General features: G+C 46.2%; 1 protein-coding gene across 3 annotated transcripts in view; it reads right to left on the bottom strand.

Annotated features, from left to right (window-relative positions):
* Nucleotides 1-5,207: 5,207 nt before the first annotated feature.
* The window catches only part of STXBP2 (syntaxin binding protein 2), a 43,167-nt gene continuing 26,136 nt past the window's right edge, over nucleotides 5,208-22,238 (bottom strand). For all 3 annotated transcript variants that reach the window (XM_083726029.1, XM_083726031.1, XM_083726030.1), the window contains 18 exons: nucleotides 20,980-21,029; nucleotides 19,616-19,697; nucleotides 19,199-19,275; nucleotides 18,768-18,846; nucleotides 18,007-18,110; nucleotides 16,417-16,565; nucleotides 15,862-15,946; nucleotides 13,234-13,364; nucleotides 12,986-13,093; nucleotides 12,352-12,409; nucleotides 11,949-12,014; nucleotides 10,798-10,878; nucleotides 10,440-10,578; nucleotides 10,052-10,158; nucleotides 9,397-9,492; nucleotides 7,884-7,969; nucleotides 6,837-6,994; nucleotides 5,208-6,081 (listed from right to left, as the gene is read on the bottom strand). In XM_083726029.1, the coding sequence (XP_083582155.1) occupies nucleotides 6,002-6,081; nucleotides 6,837-6,994; nucleotides 7,884-7,969; nucleotides 9,397-9,492; nucleotides 10,052-10,158; nucleotides 10,440-10,578; nucleotides 10,798-10,878; nucleotides 11,949-12,014; nucleotides 12,352-12,409; nucleotides 12,986-13,093; nucleotides 13,234-13,364; nucleotides 15,862-15,946; nucleotides 16,417-16,565; nucleotides 18,007-18,110; nucleotides 18,768-18,846; nucleotides 19,199-19,275; nucleotides 19,616-19,697; nucleotides 20,980-21,029 (1,736 nt within the window). In that variant the 3' untranslated portion in view covers nucleotides 5,208-6,001. The remainder of the gene's footprint in view (nucleotides 6,082-6,836; nucleotides 6,995-7,883; nucleotides 7,970-9,396; nucleotides 9,493-10,051; nucleotides 10,159-10,439; nucleotides 10,579-10,797; nucleotides 10,879-11,948; nucleotides 12,015-12,351; nucleotides 12,410-12,985; nucleotides 13,094-13,233; nucleotides 13,365-15,861; nucleotides 15,947-16,416; nucleotides 16,566-18,006; nucleotides 18,111-18,767; nucleotides 18,847-19,198; nucleotides 19,276-19,615; nucleotides 19,698-20,979; nucleotides 21,030-22,238) is intronic.

Below are 22,238 nucleotides of genomic sequence, written 5' to 3' on the forward strand. Positions count from 1 at the left end.
ATCAAAACACCACACAATCTGCATTTATTTATGAAAATGTTTATACTATATTCTACATTTTTGCCTTTGCAAAAGACGCAAGTAGCTAACAAAACCTAGCCAGATGGGCAGGGTATAAATTTTTTATTATCATCATCTTATTAAAAAGTTTAACTCTCTTTTCTGTCTGTACAGATGCTCTTAGTCAAAAGTACGGTATATCATATTAGTCAAGATACACCCCTGAACACATTTGTCATGGCTGTATTGTGTAAGAAGTCAATGTAAAAAAATGGGTTCTTTACTGATAGCCTTCTAACATCTGCTAAATGCAGTGATATTGCTGTCCAAGAATCTTTTTATGTTGTGTTTGAGAGAACATAGCTATTATTATAATCACACCAGAGAAGGTTTTGCAGTTTTAAGATAACTGAAACATATTCGTGTGAGCATGTAATTTTTGCATTATAAAGAACAGGTAATTGCTAGAGGAAGTTGGTGAGGAAAGCCTGTGAACAGACAGCAAACATGTTTTTTACCTGTAGAGGATACAGAACAGGTAAATATGAGAGGTAATGTGAAAAGAAGGGAAATCAAGAAACTGTACCCTAATGGTGCTAATGGAGCAAATACGTAAGTGTGACATCACATTTCCACCATCTTATCTGCAACCTTGACATTATCAGCACCATATTTATCTGTAGGAACTGAGGAAGCTGCCTTATAGCAGATGAGAAACTATTTGTCCATCTAGCCTGAGAAACTATTTGTCCATCTAGCCTGCATTACCCATTCTGGCAGGCGGCAGCTTCCCAGCAGAGAAGCCTCTTTCAAATGGAGATGTACCTTTGGTATGCAAAGCACATACTTTACCTCTGACTGAGCTATAGTCCCTTCCCTTCCCTTAAAAGAGAAAGCATTTTCCTACAGATACCTATAGTCTTTGCCATTTCCTTCCCTTTGGGTGTGTGATGTACTTTATGAGTGGGAAAAGGCACATCAGAACTAGTTTGCCTTCCTAAACCTGATGGAGAAATTCTAATGACATCACATACACCCATCGCCTGCCCATTTATTCTTCTCACTTACCTGAGATGCTCACATCCACTACTTGTAGACCGTCCTCTGCTATCTCCATTTCCTTGCGCTATCAGATGCAGGGTGGATGCAGTTTCGTGGCCCCTGGAGCCTTGTTAGCACTAGCATCAGTGCATTTGCCAACTTAGCCAAAGCAAGTTTCTATGGCACCTGACTCCTCTAGGGAACGGTGGTAAGAAAAGAAAAGGAACAGATTGATATAGAGAGAAAAAACTGGTCTTCAATGGCCTTTAAAAGGAAGGTATGAAAGATAAAGAATTCCCCTATTGAAGCAGAGAATAACTTGAGTTGGAAACTCCTCTTGCACTGAAGGAGGGCAGTGTCAGCCAAAAGATATGTGTATGTGTGTGTGTGTTCAAGCGCAACATACTCAGCTTTAGAATGTCAGGAGAACACCTGCTTTAGGGTGACAGTAGCGGAAGTGCAAGTAGATAAATAGGTACTGCTCCAGCGGGAAGATAAACGGCGTTTCCGTGCGCTGCTCAAGTGCAAGTAGATAACCACAAGTGCACGTAGATAAATAGGTACTGCTCCAGCGGGAAGGTAAACAGCGTTTCCGTGCGCTGCTCTGGTTTGCCAGAAGCAGCTTAGTCATGCTGGCCACATGACCCGGAAGCTGTCTGTGGACAAACGCCTGCTCCCTCGGCCTATAGAGCGAGATGAGCGCCGCAACCCCAGAGTCGGTCAGGACTGGACCTAATGGTCAGAGGTCCCTTTACCTTTAACCCCAACATCAGGAAACTCAACTGGGATTTTTTTTTAAGTGGGAGAGAACAGCAAGCTTGCCCTTAGTGGAAAAGCTGCAAGGGCCCCTACAGCCACAATGCAGGTGCAATTAAAATGGCTCCAAGTTGCTAGATCTATTTCTTCCCCACAGAATATTTGGTTTCTACTGAATGCATATGAAGCAAACATATTTGCCTTCAGCGCATCTCCCCCAACCGCCGAACACAGGATTTAGAACCATCAAAATACAGCAGTCAGGCATAGGCTAGCTTGTACTTTGGTTTTTCTTGCCGACATTCAATAACTATGTGCCAAGGGAAACACTGTTTTCATGAATATAGCATGTCGACTTAACAGTGGGTTCAAAAGTCCCTTGGGACTGTGGTGTGAGCAATCACAACAGACTAGTGAGCTAATTCAGACTGGTGCAAGTGCTCCCTGACTGCTCCTTTCTTCATGGCCCAGTAGCTGCTTTTTAAAGGGAGCTGTTATACTAATGACAGTGGGGCAAGACAGATGAAACCCAGAGTCCTGGTACCATAGGCAGGGTTCAGCATACCTGCTTTAGCAAACTGGACACAGATGCTCTGGATTCATTCAGATGCCTGCTGTGATTGAGAGGTGTTCACCTTATGCTAGCACAACAAAAGAGGGTAATACAAATATCATGTAACTATCACGTCAGCTCCCCCCCCCCCCCAGCTGACACAGAGCAGATGGGGTTAGGAGTTATTTGGAGCCTGTCCAGTAATTAGGAAATGAGGTTTTATTTCAAGCAATGGAAAAACTCTGTAGCCACTTTTGAAACGGCTTTGGACAGCGGTTGCTTACAAGGTTTTAACCAGCATTAGGGGCCAGTTGTGTAACTGTAAAGCAGCAACTAGCTGTTGCCTGTCTCCAGGAGGAACGGACTACATGGGCCATGGGAGATATGTAAGGTTTCAACCTAGTTGAGGATTGCTACAGAAATGCAACAAGGAAATGGAGGGAAGACCTCCATTTTTACTGGGAGGCTCTTGAAGCTGTAGAAAGAAGCATGGAGCAAGATAGGGAGGAACTACCCCAAGGCAACACCTACAGAACCAGGTTGGATTGCTATTCATTCACTTCTGGGCTGAAGATGGCTTTGCTGCTGTGTTACTGCAGGGCACTTGTTACTGTCTGCATAAGCCACCACAATAACATGCAATTGTATAACAAGATTCCTGCACAAATTACTGGGATAAAGTCTGCAAGGTGCTTTGAACATGATGTAGGAGGCAGCTTGTCACCATTCAAATCCTATTAAGTCCTTAAAAAATGAAGAAGCTTGGTCCAAAGTTTTTGACTGACCATGCTTGGACCTGCAAAACTGAGAGCTGGCATATTTCCAGAGAGAGGAATCCCTTTAGACCCAGCAGGGAGGGACGCAAGGTGATTGCTCTGCTCATGCTCTGGAGACTGTTTCTGCAGCAGCAAGTTGCTAGTTGGGTTTGGAAGAATGAGCTCTAGTCTCTAAGCATTGATTTGCTTATGCAGCCCTCTCCTTAAGATCAGGTCGAAACCCATCGAGGCACTAGCGGCTCCTAAACAAACATTCGTACTAATTCATCACCCCAAATCCACTACCCACCCACATGGCAGCTGCTGTACAGCAATTATCCAAATGGATATTAATTGCAGATGATAATTCCCAAGCAGGGATCAGGACTAAAAGCTCCATACACAGCAGATTGGGCTGGGGGTGTCCAACGCAGATCTACGGCAGGACATCATGTAAACATCTCTTACTAGGCTATTGGGGTCTCGACCCCACTCAACACAACTGGGAGACAGCTGAAACCAGGATATAAGCAACGGTTGGTTAGCTTGTATATCAAAAAAAGAGGAAGCCCAGCCCCAAAGATCAAGGAGGAACATGGAATCTCACAGGTATCAACAAATATCTATTCACACATTACAGAAACAGCAGCCCTAGTTTTAACACAGTAAGTGCACACACCGCGAGGTATTACAGCCAATCCTGGCTTGCTGGTGCTGTCGCAAACAGGATAAATATGTCTGAAACATTCATATCTAACATTTTAGTATACATAACAAAAAAAAAAATGTGAAAGAGGCCCCCCAAAAAAGAAAAGAAAAAACACACAGATGTTTTCCTGCAACCACCCCATCGTTGTAGGTAAAATACATACATCTTCAAATTCCTGTATACAAATCTGGTTACAGACAATCATTTTTTTCATTCACACTTTGGATTTGATGCATAAACCACCACTGGTGCATTTGAAGAACTTGTGTTAGCTGCATAAATGTGAAGCTGCCCTCAAATGTCCTCTGGTGTTGAGTGTTTAAACATCATGTCAGAGAGTCTTTCCACCTGCATCCTTGATGCCATGAAATGGATTGGCTGGCACCACACTGGACCTTTTCAGAGGTGCCACTATAACATGGGATGGGGAACTTATTGCCCTCGAGATGTTGCTGTATAACTCCCATCATCCCTGACTATTGGTCATAAGACAAGAGGGCCTCAAACTCCCTACTCTAGTGCTTTAAGAACAAGCAGAAGAAAGTATTGGGCTGGCACACTCGTGTCTCCTCTTCACACAAGGTTACAATAAGATCAGAAGCATCAGTTTCCTCTTTAAAACTAAGTAGAGCTCATAATAATAATAATAATAATAATAATAATAATAATAATAATAATTTATTACTTATACCCCACTGGGAGGCTCCCAACAGAATACAGTATTAAAAACACGATTAACATCAAACATTAAAAACTTCCCTAAACATGTCTGAACTTGGCAAACTCCAATTAATTTAAACCCTGGGTGAGGAATCTGTGGTCCAAATATTGTTGGACTACAACTCCCATTATCCCTGACCACTGGCCATGCTAGTTGGGGCTGATGGGAATCAAGTCAAACAACATCTAGAGGGTCACAGGGTCCTCACACTTAGTTTAAACACTGGTTTGCTCAAACAAGCCAGGATCAAATCATTATTTTATGTCCCTGGCTTGTTTGAACAAACCAGAGATTAAACTAACCAGGGTTCCCCAAGTTCAAATGTAACAGGGAACTCTGGTTAGTTTAAAAGTGGAAGTTTCCAATCTCCTCGTGGCTGCGCTAAAAGAGGAGACAGGAGGGAGAAGCAAATGTAACACTAAAGTTTTATGTCAAGTCCAAACTGGGCCTCCCTCATCTTACATGAGGAAGTAGGGTGAAAAGAAGAGAGCAGGGCCACATAAACCTGCAACAAGATTTAAGGTTCCTAGCGAGAAACAAAAAATTCCTTAAAGGAAAAAAAGGAGTGAGCTGATCCACCATCAAGTGGGATACCATCCTGCCTGCTAACTTCGTTTTGTGCCACTACCAAAGTTTCACAGCTTGAGTCACAGAACAAATTATGTAGACAACTTTAATTTTCACATTTATTTATATACACTGGGATTCTTCAGCAGAGCTAGACAAGTCTCACAATGCAAGTAGTACACAGCACCTCCCATACATTCATCTCCCCTGGTCTTTTAAAAATAGTAGTATCCCCCGCCTTATACTAAGCGTCAGCACAACCAGTAGGCCTGCAACACTGGGCATCCTGGAACATGGTACATAGGATTGGGGGGGGGAACGGTCTTGAATCCATTCAAACTTTTCCTCAAACCAACAACAATCAAAAATAAGTTCTTTCAGTAAGCAATTTACCTTTGCCCTCCTCCCCCCCAAAAAAGAAGAAGAAGAATGAGAACCAAGCTGGAGTCTAGACAAGGACATGTGTGTAGACATCAAAGCAGCTCATTTTCTAGAAATCCCCCTTGAGGGAGTAAACAACTGCACTGATGAAGGGAGAAGTAGGAGATGCTTATCCATCAGATATACAGTTTACACTTCCCCTCCTTTTGGGGAAGGCTGGGCAGTGGTTGGGGGGAACAGGGGAACAGAAAATAAAGTGCAACCAGAAACCTCATCACAGTGTTAAATAAAGGATTCACGTAACAGGTGGCTGGACCCTTGTCTTCAGCCTGGACACTAGACCAGGTCCTCCAATGTCATGCTCGTTCATGATAGCTGGCTGAAGGAGGGGCCGGTCTTAAAAGGACAGAAGCAAAGACAGGTATGTGCGTGAAAAGGCATCTCTTTGGGAATAAAGGTTTATCTGGGCAGATAAACAGAACTGCTGTCAGACAGTCTCTTAGGGGCGTGGGATGTTCTTAGGACTTCAGTGGACCTTGCTCAGTCAGATTGCGCACTTCTTCCAGGAACTGCTTGGGAGTCAGGATGTGGGATGAGCCTGTGTAGCAGAGAAGAAAAGTTGGCAGGGCAACCTTAGAGGAGTCCATCACAGATCACATGTGTGTGATATGATTCTGCAGATCACACTGAGCAAATAGGCCCACATGTTAAGAAGCTGCTGTGCTCTGCCAGCACCTAGCTCATCCTTACTTGCTAGCTCCCACATGACGGACTTCTGGACAGGAATGCTGCCGCTGCTCCTCTATATCTCAATCTACAACTGGTTTCTCCAGCCATGGTTTGAAGAAGAATGTAGCAAACAACCTTTCCAGGTCCAGGCCAACACAGTCGGGAGAAGATTTTACCCAAAGAGCTTCAGGATACACGAGTGATGCTCAACAAATCCATGTAGTGAAAGTTGGCAATATACATGTTGGCATCAAAAAGCTGCTGCCAGAAGCAGCCACACCTGCCAGGGCAACCCCTCTCCCCTCTCTAGCGAAGAACTTTATCTTAAGCCAGAAATAATTCATTTGTAGAAGCATTACATCTCCCCATTGCATTAATAATGATAATCATAATGATGATGTTTATACAGTATGTATACTACTTTTAACCCCGAGGCCCCCATTGCTAGAAGAGCGCGTTGTCAAGTACCAGAAAACCCATCTGAATTTGCTTTCTGGTCTGTGTGTTCCAATATATGTCGCAAGGAACACCAGGAAAATTCCTGAATCATTTACTTGCCTACGGATGGTTTCCAGCCTAAAGAGTGACCTGTGCCCTGGACACGCCCCTCACCAGCACACTTACCAATTAGCACCTCCCACTTTCCATCCGTGGCATCAGTGACTTCATAGGCACAGCGCATTTCCGACATGGTAACTCCCCCCAGTACAAACAGGATGAGGCGGGGTCCTGTCCGGTACTCGGTGGCTGTCTTGGTCTTGTGCCAATGACCAAAGCGAGCACTGAGGGGAAAAAGATGTTATGTGGGCATAGGGCACCAGCTGCAAGAAGACTGTTAAGTACATGCCAGCTAGCAAAGCAGAGTTTTTCTCTCTGTGCTGGGCCTGCTGCTGCCGGAAAGGATGGATCCTGAACAGTCTCAGCCCAGGGAACAAGCAACATATTGCTATGTGAGTTAGAGTTAAGAATGAGAAAAATCTAAAAAAGGGCTTCTACAAAAAATAAAATAAAATGAATCAAACACAGCAGGACAGGGAAACATAACACACAAGGAGTTTTATTTGGAGAAAAGCAGCACTAGCAGCTTCAGATGCAGTTCTCTTGTTCTTTCATGGTGTATTAGGTCGTGTATCATACTTGGGCATCATAGAACTACGAGGTTTGATGTGACTCATTACAGCGCTACGAGGTTTGACACCACAAAATAGTGCCTGTTTGATCTCTTTCATCTTGCAACCACCACCCAATCCTGCTGCACAAACACTCGTGTATAGGGATTATCCCTCTCTCTTACTCCTCCCCACAGCCCCTCCAAACAAATTTAGGCACCATCACCCCCTTCTTTGCCTTTGCCTGGAGAAGAATAATCCCTACTGCATACTCTGCAGCTGTAGAATTCTCATGTTGTGCCTTATACAGGAAGAGATCTTGTCCACCAATAAGCCTCAGGAAGATAAACATACACACACTTTTTAAAAGGCTTTTCCTTGGTTCATTTCTCACTTGGTTTAAGATTTATTTATGGCCTTTTGTTCCCATATAAAGGGGGGGGGACTTGAAATAAACTTTTGGAATGTAGATGCAAGCCCTGGAACCGTGTGTTTGTGGAGACCTGGGAAGTGGGTGGGATAGAGAAAGGAGGCATCATAAAATACTTCCACTTTTCCTCACCTCACAGCAGCTTGTGAAGAGGGGCCCGGGGCTGGGCAAGACACATAAGGCCACAACTTCTTGTCCAGCTTGTCCTCGATGACGTCCTGTGAAAACATGAACAAAGAAGAAAAGATCTTTCTTTCTTCTCGTTCTGCTGGAAATAATAAGCTGCAGGGCTCATTCCACTGTTCAACTTGACTATTTATTTTGGGTGGGCGTTGGCTTGTTAACAGGCCAAAGAATAAAGGTGAATTATTCAGCACCCCTGAGGAAAACAACAAGGGTTGATTTCCAACAGGCAGTTACCACAATGTTGGTCAACATTACAGAAGATGTGGCATAACACCACAGAAAATGGCACAGGGCAGATAATATAAGGCATGCTGAACTATCACCACTTATTTGCCCAACTCATTTGCTACTCCAAAATCCCTCCTCTGTGACAGAAATACTATCAGAATCCTTTCCCCCATCCCTCTAAGCATTACTCACAACCAAACCACTCCAGCAGCTCAGAGGCACATGGGCCTGGGCTATACAACAACACGGGAATGCTTCATAATGAGGACTTTCAGATTAATCCTTTGTTGACTTTTTATGGTGGGAGCTTAATGTTTTGTGCAGCCCAGCTCACAGAGCTACGTGGAGTTGGCTGGGGTGAGAGCAAGCGAAAGGCTCCTTTGATTGGATTTAACTATCAGATTGAAGCTGGATCAATGGGCAGTACCAAGATGAATCGTCAGGGTAATAGCAACCTTGTCAGCCAAGGGCAGCCTGGCCCAAGCAAAGGAATGCAAGCCATGCCCACCCGCACCCCATGGCCTGCATGATTCAGAGTGACCGCAGCAAAAGTTGGTCACAGGACAAACACATACAGGAGCCCCCAAAACAAGACAAAATGTTAGGCTGGACACATTCTCAGACCAGAAGTGGGGAAGGAATGGGAGACGGCAAGGACCTAGCACACTGTAAACATGTTACTCATGGTAATCACAAGGAAGGGCAAAACAGGTCCAGGTGACTAATATGGAGAGACTGCACAATAGGCCCTGCCTTAGAATGCTTTCAGTTTGTACTACTCTTTTGTGGGGGGAATCAAGTGAACCCCACCAAAATGGGCAGCTCTTTTGATGCTCTAGAGGGACCAAACAGGATATGCAAGCAATCTGCATAATTGGCTCCCAGTCTGAGGAGACAGAAGGGGCAAAGAAAGGAACAGATACCTGCCTTTCCCAGGGTACACTCCATGTTCCTGGATGTGCACTGTAGTGCCCAACTGGGAGCATGAAACTGTTTGAAATGTTGAAGGGTATCCATGCTGGGCTGGCCTTGATTTTTTGCCCTGTGTTCTACATCTTGATAGCCTCACCTCCGAAGGGGCCTCTCTTATACAACTGCTCTGCCTCCAAAGGGAGATGCTCTCTGCAGTGAAGTCCCCCAGGACGTCTGAGGCAGGTGGCATAAAGAAACCCTCTTCTTTCCTGTAGAATTTGTGACCTTCCCCACCCCACCCTGACCCTTGTCTGTGTACCTCCATGACATCCTTAAGAAAAGGAATCCACCGGGAGAGCTGGTAGGTAGGCTCCAGTCGCACTTTCCTTATAGGTTTCATGTGTGCACCAATGTCCTGTGAGGTGAGGAATCAGTGAAACAAAATAAATTAAAGTTGAAAGTCAGCTGCACTGGAGGAGGGGAGTGGAAAGAGATTCAGGAATGAGCAACTGCTTACCAAACAGGCTCCAGCTGGTTTGGCCAAAGAGACAGGCAAAGAGGCAAAAGAGAAAAACAACAAAGCAGAATGAGATAGATGGACAGACAGACAGACAGACAGACAGACAGATGGAAGGGCTTCCCTCCCTCAGGAGAGCCACCTTATCAGGAAACCCAGAAGTTACTTCCTGAAAGACCAAGAATTGCCTTGACTCTCAAAGAACACCGGCAACAGCAGAAGCACAACCTGACCCAGCCATAACAGCTTAGGCCAGCCTTCAACTGGTGCTTTCCAGATGTTGCCGACTACCACTCCCATCATCCAGATGGGCTGGCACCGATGGAATCTGGAGTCCAACAACATCTAGAAGGCACCACATTGGCAAGCCCTCCTCTAAGGGCACCAGGTTGGGGGAAGCTGGTCCAGCCGCAAGCCACCTGCACAGAGATTGCAACAAAGAATGGGACTGAGATACCTCTGGCATGATGGCGGCCCCCAGGCAGTGCATGTTGTAGAGGATGTCCCTGTCCTGCTGTATGTTGGCATGCTGGATGAGCTTGGTGAGGTTCTCCTCGTTGATGCCTATGCAGAGAGAATGCGGCTCAGAAAAACAGCACTCCAGGATGCTAGACGTGGCCCTCAGGGTCACGCCAGCACCTGCCCCAAGCAGCTGTACATAAGATATATGTACCCACCCTCTTGTGCTGCTGGATGCTGAGAAAGAGCCCCAACAATAGCCCCATGAACCCATGCCTCAGTTTTTCTCAAGGCAACAGTGACAAAACTCAAACCATGTCTTGGGAGGAAAGCCCTAGGTCTCTGCGGACGACGCAAGGGAGGAGAAGAAGTGGACAAGGGAGTACCGTTCTGGAGGAGGATGCAGAGCAGGATGATGCGGATCTTATCCAATGCGGCCACGTTGGTGTCCAGGACAATCGGCACAATGGTCTTCATAGGGTTTTTGATTTTCTCTCCATCAACGTCTGTACCTGTGGCTAAGTCCTGGAGACAGGGAAGACATCCATCAATCCCCTTCTGCTTGGCTGCTCTCATGGAGCCATCTCCCAAGATCACAGGACAACGTTACTCAAGAAAGCAAGGGGAGATTGTCCATTGCTCTATGCGTCTGTCCATGGCCTGAGCTCTGAGTGAGCGAAGTTGGAGGGGAGGTAAGGCTATCCAGCCCCTCCTCCATTGCTCCAGACTCTTTAACATGCTCACCTGCTCCACGCCGCACAACCTCTCCACTGTGCCCTTGAAGGAATTCATGCAGTCCTCTGCCAGGTGCAGATGTGTGGAATACTGCAGGGTGAAGGAGGTGGGGAACGGGGGGAGGGGTAGGACAATGATTACTTCCTCAGCCAACCAGTCTTTGACCATCCCTTCTCCTTGCCTCACAGTGAAACCTCAATGGGCAAGCAGCAATCTCTGGGGCCTCCTTTACTGGATGGGATGCAACAGAGCTTCTAGCTTTTAGGTTCTATTTAGTTTCATGTTTGTTTTAATGTTTGCATTATACTGTAAGTCGCTTTGAGTCCACTTTTTGTTTTAAAAAGTGACCAGTAAGAACAATAAACAAACCAATAAATATAAAAATACTGCTCTTCTAAAAGAACAAGCAGCATATCTGTAAGTCCCAAGGTGCTGGTTTTGAACTCTGAAGCCTCAAGCAAGCATCTTAGGTATTCTTAAGGACTGTCGCCTTCCATGTGAGGCTGCCATGCTTTGGTCTTCTGGGGAGGCCCTGCTCCCTGTTGGCCCTGCTCTCTCCTAGCCTTCCAAAGCCAGGTTGAAGCAATTAAAAACAATTTGGAAATGTACTGAAATACTTCTGGTATTTTAATTCCTGCTAACTGATGCTGAGGGACGCAGGTGGCACTGTGGGTTAAAGCCTCAGCGCCTAGGACTTGCCGATCGAAAGTTCGGCGGTTTGAATCCCTGCGGCGGGGTGCGCTCCCGTTGCTCGGTCCCAGCGCCTGCCAACCTAGCAGTTCGAAAGCACCTCCGGGTGCAAGTAGATAAATAGGGACCGCTTACCAGCGGGAAGGTAAACGGCGTTTCCGTGTGCAGCTCTGGCTCGCCAGAGCAGCGATGTCACGCTGGCCACGTGACCCGGAAGTGTCTCCGGACAGCGCTGGCCCCCGGCCTCTTAAGTAAGATGGGCGCACAACCCCAGAGTCTGTCAAGACTGGCCCGTACGGGCAGGGGTACCTTTACCTTTACCTTTAACTGATGCTGAATGGTTTCTGGTTGTTTTTTTTATCTGTTTGTTACTTCCATGAGAGGCAGGTGCTCTGAGAGTGTAAAGGTGGTGGTGGTGAGAATAGACTATTCAAAGCAAAATGACAATCCTGGTGCCTTGCACCTGTTACCTTGTGCAGTTCTTTCTGGTACTGGGGCATCTTCTTCAGGATCTGAGACAGGTCTTTAATGTTGGCCTAGAAAGGGAAATGGAGAGATCAGCAATGCCAAGATCAGATGGCATCAGAGATATGGACCAAAAACAACTTTCCCTACACTAAGAAAATCTGCAGGCTGGGGTATCCCAACTCATTCAACTCTTACCGAACCCCACGTACCCTGGAGCTTCCAGCCAGCAACACTTGAGATCTCCATGAAAGTGAACATGGAAACTTCAAGTGGTGGGGAGTTTCAGCTAAGCATCTCCAGCCTTGGTAAGTTGCTGGATGGGACACTGCCAGAAAGCCTCTCTGAACTCCCCAGGGGAAGAACGGCTAGAAGAGTAACACATAGGCATCAGCCTAGCAGCCTCACCTTGTCTGTGGTGAGTCTCTTGCTCTCACAGAAGGTCCGCAGGAGCTCAGTCACTTTCCTGTGGAAGAAAGTCACATTCATGGCCTGCTCTGGAATGGGCTCTCTGAAGAGCTACAGCCAAACAGAGGGCAAGCAGAAGGGCCATAGCTTAGGGGCAGGGCTTCTGCTTCACATGCAGAAGGTCCCAAGGTCAATTCCCAACATGACAGGACAGGGCCACGTGAAACCCTGGGGAGCTGCTGCCAATCAGTGTAGACAACAGAGCTAGAGGGACCCAATTATCTGATTCAGTATAAGGCAGCTACCTTTGTTCCTAACAACTCACAGAGATCTGACTCTCAGCCTCTGCAATAAACAGCAGTGCTCCATGCAGGCCGCAAAAGTCAGAGCTCCCCACAGCAGAAAAGATGTTAATATCAGGGGCAGCAGCAGTGCCAGTGTAGGAAGACCGTATTTGCTATCACCACCTGATTCAGTCTGGCTGTAGACATAAGTTGTAACCCAAGTGGACCTGGGAAGTGAGGCAACAGCTATCAAAATAATTGATTCAGACACATCTGGGATGGGTTACTTCCAGCAACCAGGAAGCAGAGCGCGTATGTGTGTCTGCGCGCAAACACAAACAAGTTCTCACTTGGAGACGTCGGCAATGTGCATATGGCGCAGATCCACCCACAGGTCATCGTCCTCATCCAGCAGTACCACTTTTTCTCGTGAGTCGCTGATGCCTGTGGATTCATACCTGGCAGGGTTGAGGAAAGGCAAGGGGGGAAAAGGCTTTGGTAAGACACACATGGCTGCTACCTGAGCAAAGAGGCATTCTCCCCCTCCAGGGATTTCTACCTTTGCGTTCTTGCCACCACCACCACCACTGGACCTCACCTATATGTATCGTTCTCAATGGTGAGCAGGTCATAGGCCATGGCCTGCAAGGTGAGCTCATGGAGAAGTGGAGATACAAGGTCACAGCTGCGGTCTACAATCAAAAGCTGAGAGCGAGATTTGTCAGGACCCTGAGAAGAGTGGAAGAGGGAAGGGTAGGAGAGAGATTAGCTGCCATTTGAGGCCAGCACCAAGCAGCCCAGAAGGAAAGGCTGTGTGCTCCAGTTCCCTGGGCCTCGCGCCTCCTTCCTCCCCCGCCCACCCCCCACCCCCCTGTAAACCTGCCTGCTGCACTAGCTACCAGTTGCGTGCAACCTCTCCAGCAAGCTCAGGGCAGAGGGCATGGTCAGAAATGCAATTATTAAAATGTACCAAATCCCTTCCCAATTGGCAGTGCACAATCCCATTAGTGCAGAGATGACTCAAAACATGTCAGGCTGTGCACGCTGTAAAGGAAAGAAGCCGTCACTGTGAGCCACAGACCTACCTGTTATCTGGGGTAGAAATTCTGCCTCTGGTGCTCTTTTACAAAAGTTATTTAGGGTTTGCTTGGACAACAGGGACTTCCTATAAATCCTTTCACAGATATCTACTAGAAGTCAGCTTGGATGAGGCCAAATTTGCAAGTTAAAAAAGGAGACACTGCATTCCAAAGCATTTAGGCTGCCTTGACGACAGGAAAAAATATCTCTATGAATGCAGCGGCAACAGCAGCTTGGGGGCTAAAAACAAACTATCCAAAATTGCAGCCCAAGCCAGGCTTTCAAATCCCAGCACCAAGTCTCATTTCCCAGCAATGTTCAAGCCTAGTCAGAATGAGCACAGGAATGTGTCTTTACACATTTGTACAGTACATTCCTATGCCAGGAGGTGGCCACACAAACACACAGCAGTGTCCTATAGATGCTCTTTTCAGATGAATCAAGAAACACTGCAGACAAGGAAGATAACACAGAGCAAGGGTAGCCCACGTTGTGCTCCCCAGGTGTTGTTGGACTGTAGGTCCCAACATTGCTGCCCACTGGCTGGACCTGATAAGAGTTGGCAGTCCAATAACACCTGAAAGGCACCCCCTGGGTTAAAGGCACTTGCAGTACCTTTGCTGTGGTCACACCTCCTTCAGAAGCCACTGTCAAGACTACCCTCAGTCTTCCCAAAATGGTAGAACTATTGCTGATCGTGGGCAGTACCTCTTGTTCCCTGCCCAGTGAGATAATTATTGTTTGAGGGCAAAGCTGCTTCAAAGCAAATTGTTCCCTGCAACTAGCACTGCAGTAGCACATCCTTTGGGCTGGAGGTGGTGGCTCCATCAATGTCATGGGAACATAATGGATGATTTCTGTGACATCAGCTGGAAGTGAGCCAAAAGTCCCTTTCCCTCTTATGCACACAATTTTGAAATCCCCAGAACATGAAGAAGTTAGCCCTAATTCCTGCTAACATAACATTTCCTGACATACTTGCAGAAAACAACTATTTCCAGCAAGCATGACCAGTCCTGGTCTGCCCCCTTTCTTTATAAATGGGAATTCGAATATCATTGCAAGAGAGCCAACATGGTGTTCTGGTCTCTAATTCCCATCAGCCTCAGCCAGCACAGCCCAACCACCAGGGATGATGGGAATTGTAGTCCAACATCATCTAGAGGGCACCCTGGCCTAGAACTACTGCAGCAACACCAGAAAGAAATGGGACTCAAAGCCAGAGGGAAATGCCCTGTCAGGAAGACATCTTGCACAGGGCATCTTAGCCTTTGAACAGTGAGGTTCCATAAAATGGAACATTTCAGTGCCAAACTAAATGATGAGGGAGGGAACCATGTGAACCATCTCTCTAGGTATTTTGCTTCGTTCACCTTTTTTTGAAATGAAATACGGCAGCAGGAGGCCTGATCAGAGCAGCACTTTGTGTATACACCTGTGCAACTGTGTGTGCTTTAACCCTTTCCCTGTAGACCATTTTTTTGGATTGTCATACACATGCCTCCTTAGTGGTTTTTCACTCATGAGAAAAAAGAAGGTTGTGGAGAGCAGTGTAGAAAGACGGCCCATGGGGAAGGGGCTAAAACACCCATTCACTTGTACACACACAGCCCCTATTGCGATAAAATTCACAGCCTCCCCCTGCCGTGTTTTAGTTTTAATAACAAACGGAAATAAAATGATGGGGAACTTTTTGCCCATCTACTTTGGTTCTTAGTACATGTTTAAACTCTCACAGGCAGCCTTTGCAAAGAGCACATCTTGTGGGTGTTTGGCAAGACACCCAGCATCCAGTTAAATGGAACATGCTAGCCATCAAGGGCAGGGCTTGGAGGAGAGGAAGGCAGTAAAGTGGTCAGGCTTCACATCCAATTGTCCACCCATGAATTAGTCACAAAGCTGAAAGCCAGCCATCAGCCACCCTGCCCCAGGTTGTTTTTCATCTCTGCGTAGAGGAAGGTCACTTCTGCATTCTCCTGCACTTCAAGGGAGTTTCCCCAGATCTCTCCTCAAGTCATCATACTCATGCTCTTCTAGTGAAATGCTGCAGGGCTTTCTGAAATTGTATCAGAGCAGCTGACCTCCCACTGCCTCAGCCTCTTGCTCTAGCTCCACAGGCTGTGGCAAAAATGCTGGGATCACTCACCTCTCCCATAGTGGGGTTGTCCGCTTTGAAGGCATTCAGTTTTGCCAACACTGCATGGGCCAACAGGCAGCATTCTTCAGAGCCACTACAACAAAACATCAAGAGGGTAAGGCTATTGAGGAGCACTGCTTCCTGCACTGGATATGGCAACAAGGCGAGGTCTTGAGCCAGTTATTTCATCAACAGATAAGCACCCCCTCTTTCTGTAGTAGAACAGGCACCTGGCAGTGAACCCCCAAGGATTCTTTACCATTCCAACAATAAGTTGCAGGACACTTCCTCACGCCATAACGCAGCTTTCCCCAACCTGGTGCTCTTCTGATGTTTTGGAGTACTGTGCTGATGGGAGTGTACTCCAAAACCTCAGGAGAACAGGATGCCAGGAAAAGCTGGTGTAATGAATAGTTGGGTTATCTCATTGTAACTCCTAATATAAGACCCCTCACCAACTTCTCTGCAAATCATTATGGCCTGTTATGCTTCTGTCCACATCCTCCTGGTATCGCAAGTTCCCCATCCCCTCCCTCCCACTCCTCAGTATGCAGTGGTACTGACTTCCTGTAGCGAATCGAAGGATACTCCTTGAGGGTATCGCATAACGTGGCAATTTGCTCTGCCATCCTTTCTAAGTGATTGTTCTTATCCTCCCTGCAGTAAGGGCTAAAGAGATGGTGAAAGCTCTGCGGGCTGTCCAGGGTGTACACCTAGAAAGAGAAAAAATGGGAGAAAGGGAATAATACACTAGTGGTCTGTTAGGAAGCCACCGGGAACTACACCGTGCTCTAGCAAGGGTCTTTCACAACAATCTGCCAGAAAAATCACAGAAGTCACCATTTCCCAAGAAATATTTTTCTGAAAACAGCCTCTCCCTGGATTACTGTGTTTGAAAACATCACCTCCTACACTGTATGTCAACAGGTGCAAACATGACAGGGCAACCTGTATCTTAAAATCCATCTCATCATAATCTCATAATCCAGGACATCACACGATCATCACTGGGGCATGAGCTAATGGTTATTTGTGAACTCTGAACGTGCAACACTTTAAGGTCATTAAAAGCTGCTGGGTTCTTGGTTCTCTGAAGCCTCTGAAGTGCTGTAATAGGTCCTGGACCTATACAGGCCTCCAACTGGCATCCTTCCCTCAAGCTCTTTGGGGCTCTCATTCATCACCTTGTACAGGGACTATCTAGCACAAGACAGACTCATTTGGCAACTTGCTTGAGGTGATGAGAGCATATTAAGCTCTATAAGCAGATGCAAGATGATTTGATGAAAGCCGAGGAGTAATTGCTAAACCTCAGTTTCCCTTTCTTTGTAAACTTTTAACTTCTAGTTAACCTTTTAATAAAATAGCTATAGTTAAAAAAAATATAGAAAAGTTTATACGAGTTGCCTGTTAACCCACCCATCCACTCAAATCTAGTCCTGCACCCCAATACTGAGAATAAACTATGAGAAGCAGCAGAAGGGAACATCAGCATTATTAGGCAAGATGCTGTTCTCAATAGTTTGGCAGAATAATTGAAATAGAAATTCTCTTGCTAGTCTCTACTAGCTGAAATGGTCGCTTAAGTGACAGTCTGATACTTTTTCTGCAATTACTTAGCAGCTAAGCTTCCATTATCGGAGCAGGCACAAGCATGCATCCAGCCACACGGAGGAATCAAAGCTACAAGTGGTCCTCAACTTTAAGCAGATATGGCTTCTTCCATCCTTCCCCAACCTGGTGCCCTCCACATGTGGTTGGAATCCAACTCCCTTCAGTCCCCGCAAGCATGGGCAATGGTCAGGGATGATGGGAACTGTAGTCCAAGGACAACTGCAGCACACCAGGTTTGGTAAGTCTGATTTACCCAGCTGGATTGTTCCTTCCCAGCTACCAAGATGTGGCCAAAGTATAAACTCCTGAGGGAGGTCTGTGGGATATACATCACACACCTCGAGAAATCTCAATTGCAAGGCTGCCAACTCAAATTTTGTACAGCCACTGCAGAAAGCTCCAACACAAGAATTCCTGCACGTGGTGCCACGTGTTCTTAACAATGGCAACATCCCTCATGCAAAATGTTACAATGACAGAGCCGCTGCCCCTCCATTTGCAAGCTATTCTAGTCCACCCTCTGCTCATCCATCTCCTCACCTGTGATTCATAGGGAAGGAAAGCAACATTTATTTCCTTCAGTGTTTTGATGGCTTTGGTGATTCGCGACTTGCTGAGCTCATTGAAGAGGTTCTCAGGGCAGGCTGAAAGTCAAGGAGGCAGCAGGAATTATGCTGATCTTCCCCATTCCCCTCACCAAACTAACTGCACAGCAAGTTTCCTTAGGTAATAGCCCCCCACCCCACTCCGACGGCTAAACAAAAACAAAAGGTTGCAGTGCGACATGTGGGCCCCGAACTGGAGGCCACCCTGAGCAGTGCTGGTCAGCGTCTTCCTTTACTTCTCTCCCCAATGATGACAAGAAAACTCATGGGAAGTTCCAAGAAGCTCACAAATAGGGCACCGAGAAGGACAGAGACTTCTCCTCTTCAAGCAGAAGCATCAACTACTCTCCAAGCCATGTGACATGGGAGGCTCAGGGACATACTTTTGGAGTTTTCTAAAATGCATATGCTCACTGGGGCCAAAACACATTGAACCTTGTTGATAATATGTCAAGTAACAGTATGTGCTTCGGAGCACAGTCCAAAACCTACAGGTACGAGTGGAATTTGTGGCAGGAAGGCCTTCAGGTAGGCCAGGAATGCCCTCGATGACTGGAAATGCCACGGGACCGAAGCCAAATCTCTCAGTAGGATTATGGAGTGTTCCTCTATCCCACCATCTGCTCATCTCTCTCCCTTCCCAGAACAAGCCTTGACCTGCCTTCCTGTTTGATTAGGAGCAGGCCCTGAACTTACTGTCAGTGAAGAAGACGTGGGCAGCCTTATAGGTGAAGGTAGGAGTGGATTTGAAGTCGTTTATCAGAGCATGCACAGACTGCAGAAGGAAAATGGATTGTTAGCAACAGCTATATCTGCATTTGAGCTTCCACCGCTAGCTTCCCTCACCTTGGTTTCACAAACAGGGATACTCCAGCCATACCAGGAATACTTAAAGTGGAGAGATTTATGGGAAGAGCAGATTTCCTGGCCTATGGCAGCCAATGACACCTGCCCCACTTGCCCACAGTTCTTCCCACCAACTTCCTCCCTTCCTAAGGGCCTCCAGCATGCCACATGTTGAAACAAGGAACTGGGTGACTATTATGGGATTCCCCCTCTATCAAGTGGCATCTGGAGGATCTCACCAATTCAGTGTCTGCCCAAGTATGCGGAGATTAAGGACCTACCGTCTCAATGGGGCTGATCAAGTAGATTGCTTCCAGGCTGGGGAGGGGCTCTCTGCGCTTGTTAATGTCTTCAATAACTGGAGAGAGGAAATGTATTTGAGATGTCTGAATTTTGGAAGGGAAAGAAAGAAAGAAAGAAAGAAAGAAAGAAAGGAGGAGAACGACGACACCAGATTCACTGACTTGACTAAAAGCATGAAGGTGCCTAGAGGAGCAGGTTTCTATTTTGTTCCAGGATTACACTATGCAGCAACTTGCAGATCCACCTTACTTTCAACTGATACACATATAATTCATTGGAATGGAAGGGAGGTGTCAGTGCCAGAGAGAGGATAGGGGCATTTCTCAAAGTAGTATAAGCCTCTGATTAAAACAGGATTAAAACAGAACATACAAGGCTCTTGCTCAAGTACTCACTTGTGATTCCTTCAGCCAAAAGGTCTGACATCTTAAAACAAGATGAGAGAATACGGGTGCTCGGATGATCCATAACAAGTACCTGCAGGGACAAAGAGGGGAAGAACAATGGGAGTGAACACAAATTTGGTGGTCCACAAGGAAGCCATTTTTAACTGAGAAAAGAGATTTAAAAAAAAAAAATCCAAATAATAATCACACCACTAAAAAGGCAGCATGGCAGAATCAACAAGTTCATGCTTGCTCAATCCCATTTCTTCCTGTGCTCTAGAATTATCAACCCACCTATCCTGTCCATTCTAAGCTATTAAGACTGCTTTCTTTCTAGAAATGAGCATGGAAAACTTTCAATTCTTACATATTCTGGGATGGAGTTGGGAGTATCCACTGTGGACTACTGGAGATAGATTTTGCTTGTAAAAAGGTCTGCTGGCTAAAGCATTCCAAAGAGGACAATTTAGTGAATTAACCTTATGCAGAATCCCCACCAACTCTTACATTCAGGATTATGGGAGCATCAGATGGTTTTCTAGGGCAGAGATGGGGAATTAGTAGCTCTCCAAAAGGGGTTGGACTCAAGATCCCATTAATTGCAGCCAGCATGGCTGGGGATGATGGGAGTTGGGGTCCAATAATATATGGAACGCATGGGTTCCCCATCTCTGTTCTAGGTGCTAAAGACCTTTTCACTTGTACCAAAGAAAGCTCTACAAAACATATCAATTCAGGATGCACTGAGTCTCACAGACCAGCTTCCTGATGTTTGTGGTGTGGGGAGGGGGTAACTCCCAGGTCTGCTTTCTAACCCTTACAAGATTTTCAGCTGCTGCAACACATAATCAGACACAGCAAAAAGGGATCTCTTTCTTTCTCTCAGTCATATTTGCAGTCTATAGGGGCAACTGAGAGATCCAATACTTTCCCTTTCTGGAGGAAGAAATTAGAAAAGAATTAGAAGTCAGCTCTACAGAAGTCACGACAAGCCCTTGGAGAACCAGTGGAGCAAAGCTTATTCCAATAACCTCTTTGGTCTGTTGACAGCCAGTAATTTCATGGCTGACCTGGTAATACACCCTCTTATGACAGCAAAAGTTATGGGGAGTTTTAGGAATGGTAATTGCCACAGAAGACACAGTGAACACATGGCCCAAATAATAATGACACACTTGCTACATTGCAGATTAAGTGTGGACAGCAATGGTCTGACTGAATTAAGCAACTTTGCAGTGCCCAGTAGAAATGCAGGTAATTTTTATTAGTAGGCTGAGAGATCACTGATCTGTAGGCAACATGAACCCTGTAGTGAGACTTTGTGTAGCTCACCCCACACATGCAGTGCTCTGAGCTGCAGCAACCATTTTTACCTTCCATTCTCCTTCCTTCTTCATGCTGCGGATGACATCGTTCAAGATCTCTGAAAGGTGAAGGAAAGCTCTGAATTAGCACCGAGACAACTACTAGATGCAATTAGAATAATTGGCTGACTCCTGGGCTGGAGAGTGATAAGCAATGTCTCTGACCGCCCCAGTGTAGACATCTTCTGTGACATTCAATAAGCAGAGTCTAACTTTACTGTCCACGCAAGACAAAGTGGATTCACATGCCCTGTGGGGGAGCCCTCTGAGCAGCAGTTTTGAAGGCAGTAGGAGAACTGTACCCCTAACCTGGTGGAGCAGTTAACTTCCAGGTTTCGGAGGTGCAAGGGAAAGATGTGGAGTGAGTAGGAACATAGGCGTCTGCCCTGAATAGTATCAGACCATGGCTCCATCTAGCTATCTACATATACTAGCTGGGAAAAGCTCTCAAGACAGGTCTTTTTCTCAGCTCAACCTGTGGACTGAACCTGGGATCTTTTGCATGCAGAGCATATGCTCTTCCCACAGAGCAACTGCCTTCCTCATTTCAGACTGTCTGAGACCATGGTATTTAAGAAAATGGCCTATCCCATATGGATATGTCAGGTGAACCAGGGGAATGGGGTGGCATCTACCAGGGGCTGGACCTTTTCAGTGCTGGTGCTTCAAGTATGGTGATTTCCCCCCTTATCAGCTCAGCTTGTGTCATATTTAACATCATTTAGACACCAGGTGCTTTGGAAGAGTTTGCTGCCATTAGAAAATACTGCTTAATTGCTGCTTTATCACTGTTTTAAGCACGCACCGTACTTTGAAAACATTTTATTCAAAAGCTGAGTCTGAAATGTTTTAAGTTGATCGGATGAGTCCCCTAACACGACATTTCCACTTTATGAATGGGACAGAAGTCAGGTGCATCAGTCATCAGGAAATTAAACAGGCGCTTCTCTCTAATTGGAACACACTCTGCATTCTCCCTCATTAAGTGTTCAGTTGGTAACTTTTTTTAAAAAAAAAACTACCAAGAGCCTTGATGCCGAACCAAGAACTGCAGGTGTTCGCACTTCTTCAAAAGTTATACTTTCCGGTCATTGGTGGGAGAGAAGCAAGGCTCACTACAGATAGTTTACTGGCAATAAAGATAACAAATCATGAGCCTGACTGCTCTCTACAGAGGACTGGCAGGTGGAGAGCCAACAATGCCCAGAACTGCAATGTCAATACATCTTTGTTGTGCTCCAGCACTGCTCACCAGATATAGGTAGTTT

Source organism: Podarcis gaigeae (genome assembly GCF_964106915.1).
Source record: "Podarcis gaigeae genome assembly, chromosome: 2".
In the NCBI taxonomy this organism is placed as follows: Eukaryota; Metazoa; Chordata; class Lepidosauria; order Squamata; family Lacertidae; genus Podarcis; species Podarcis gaigeae.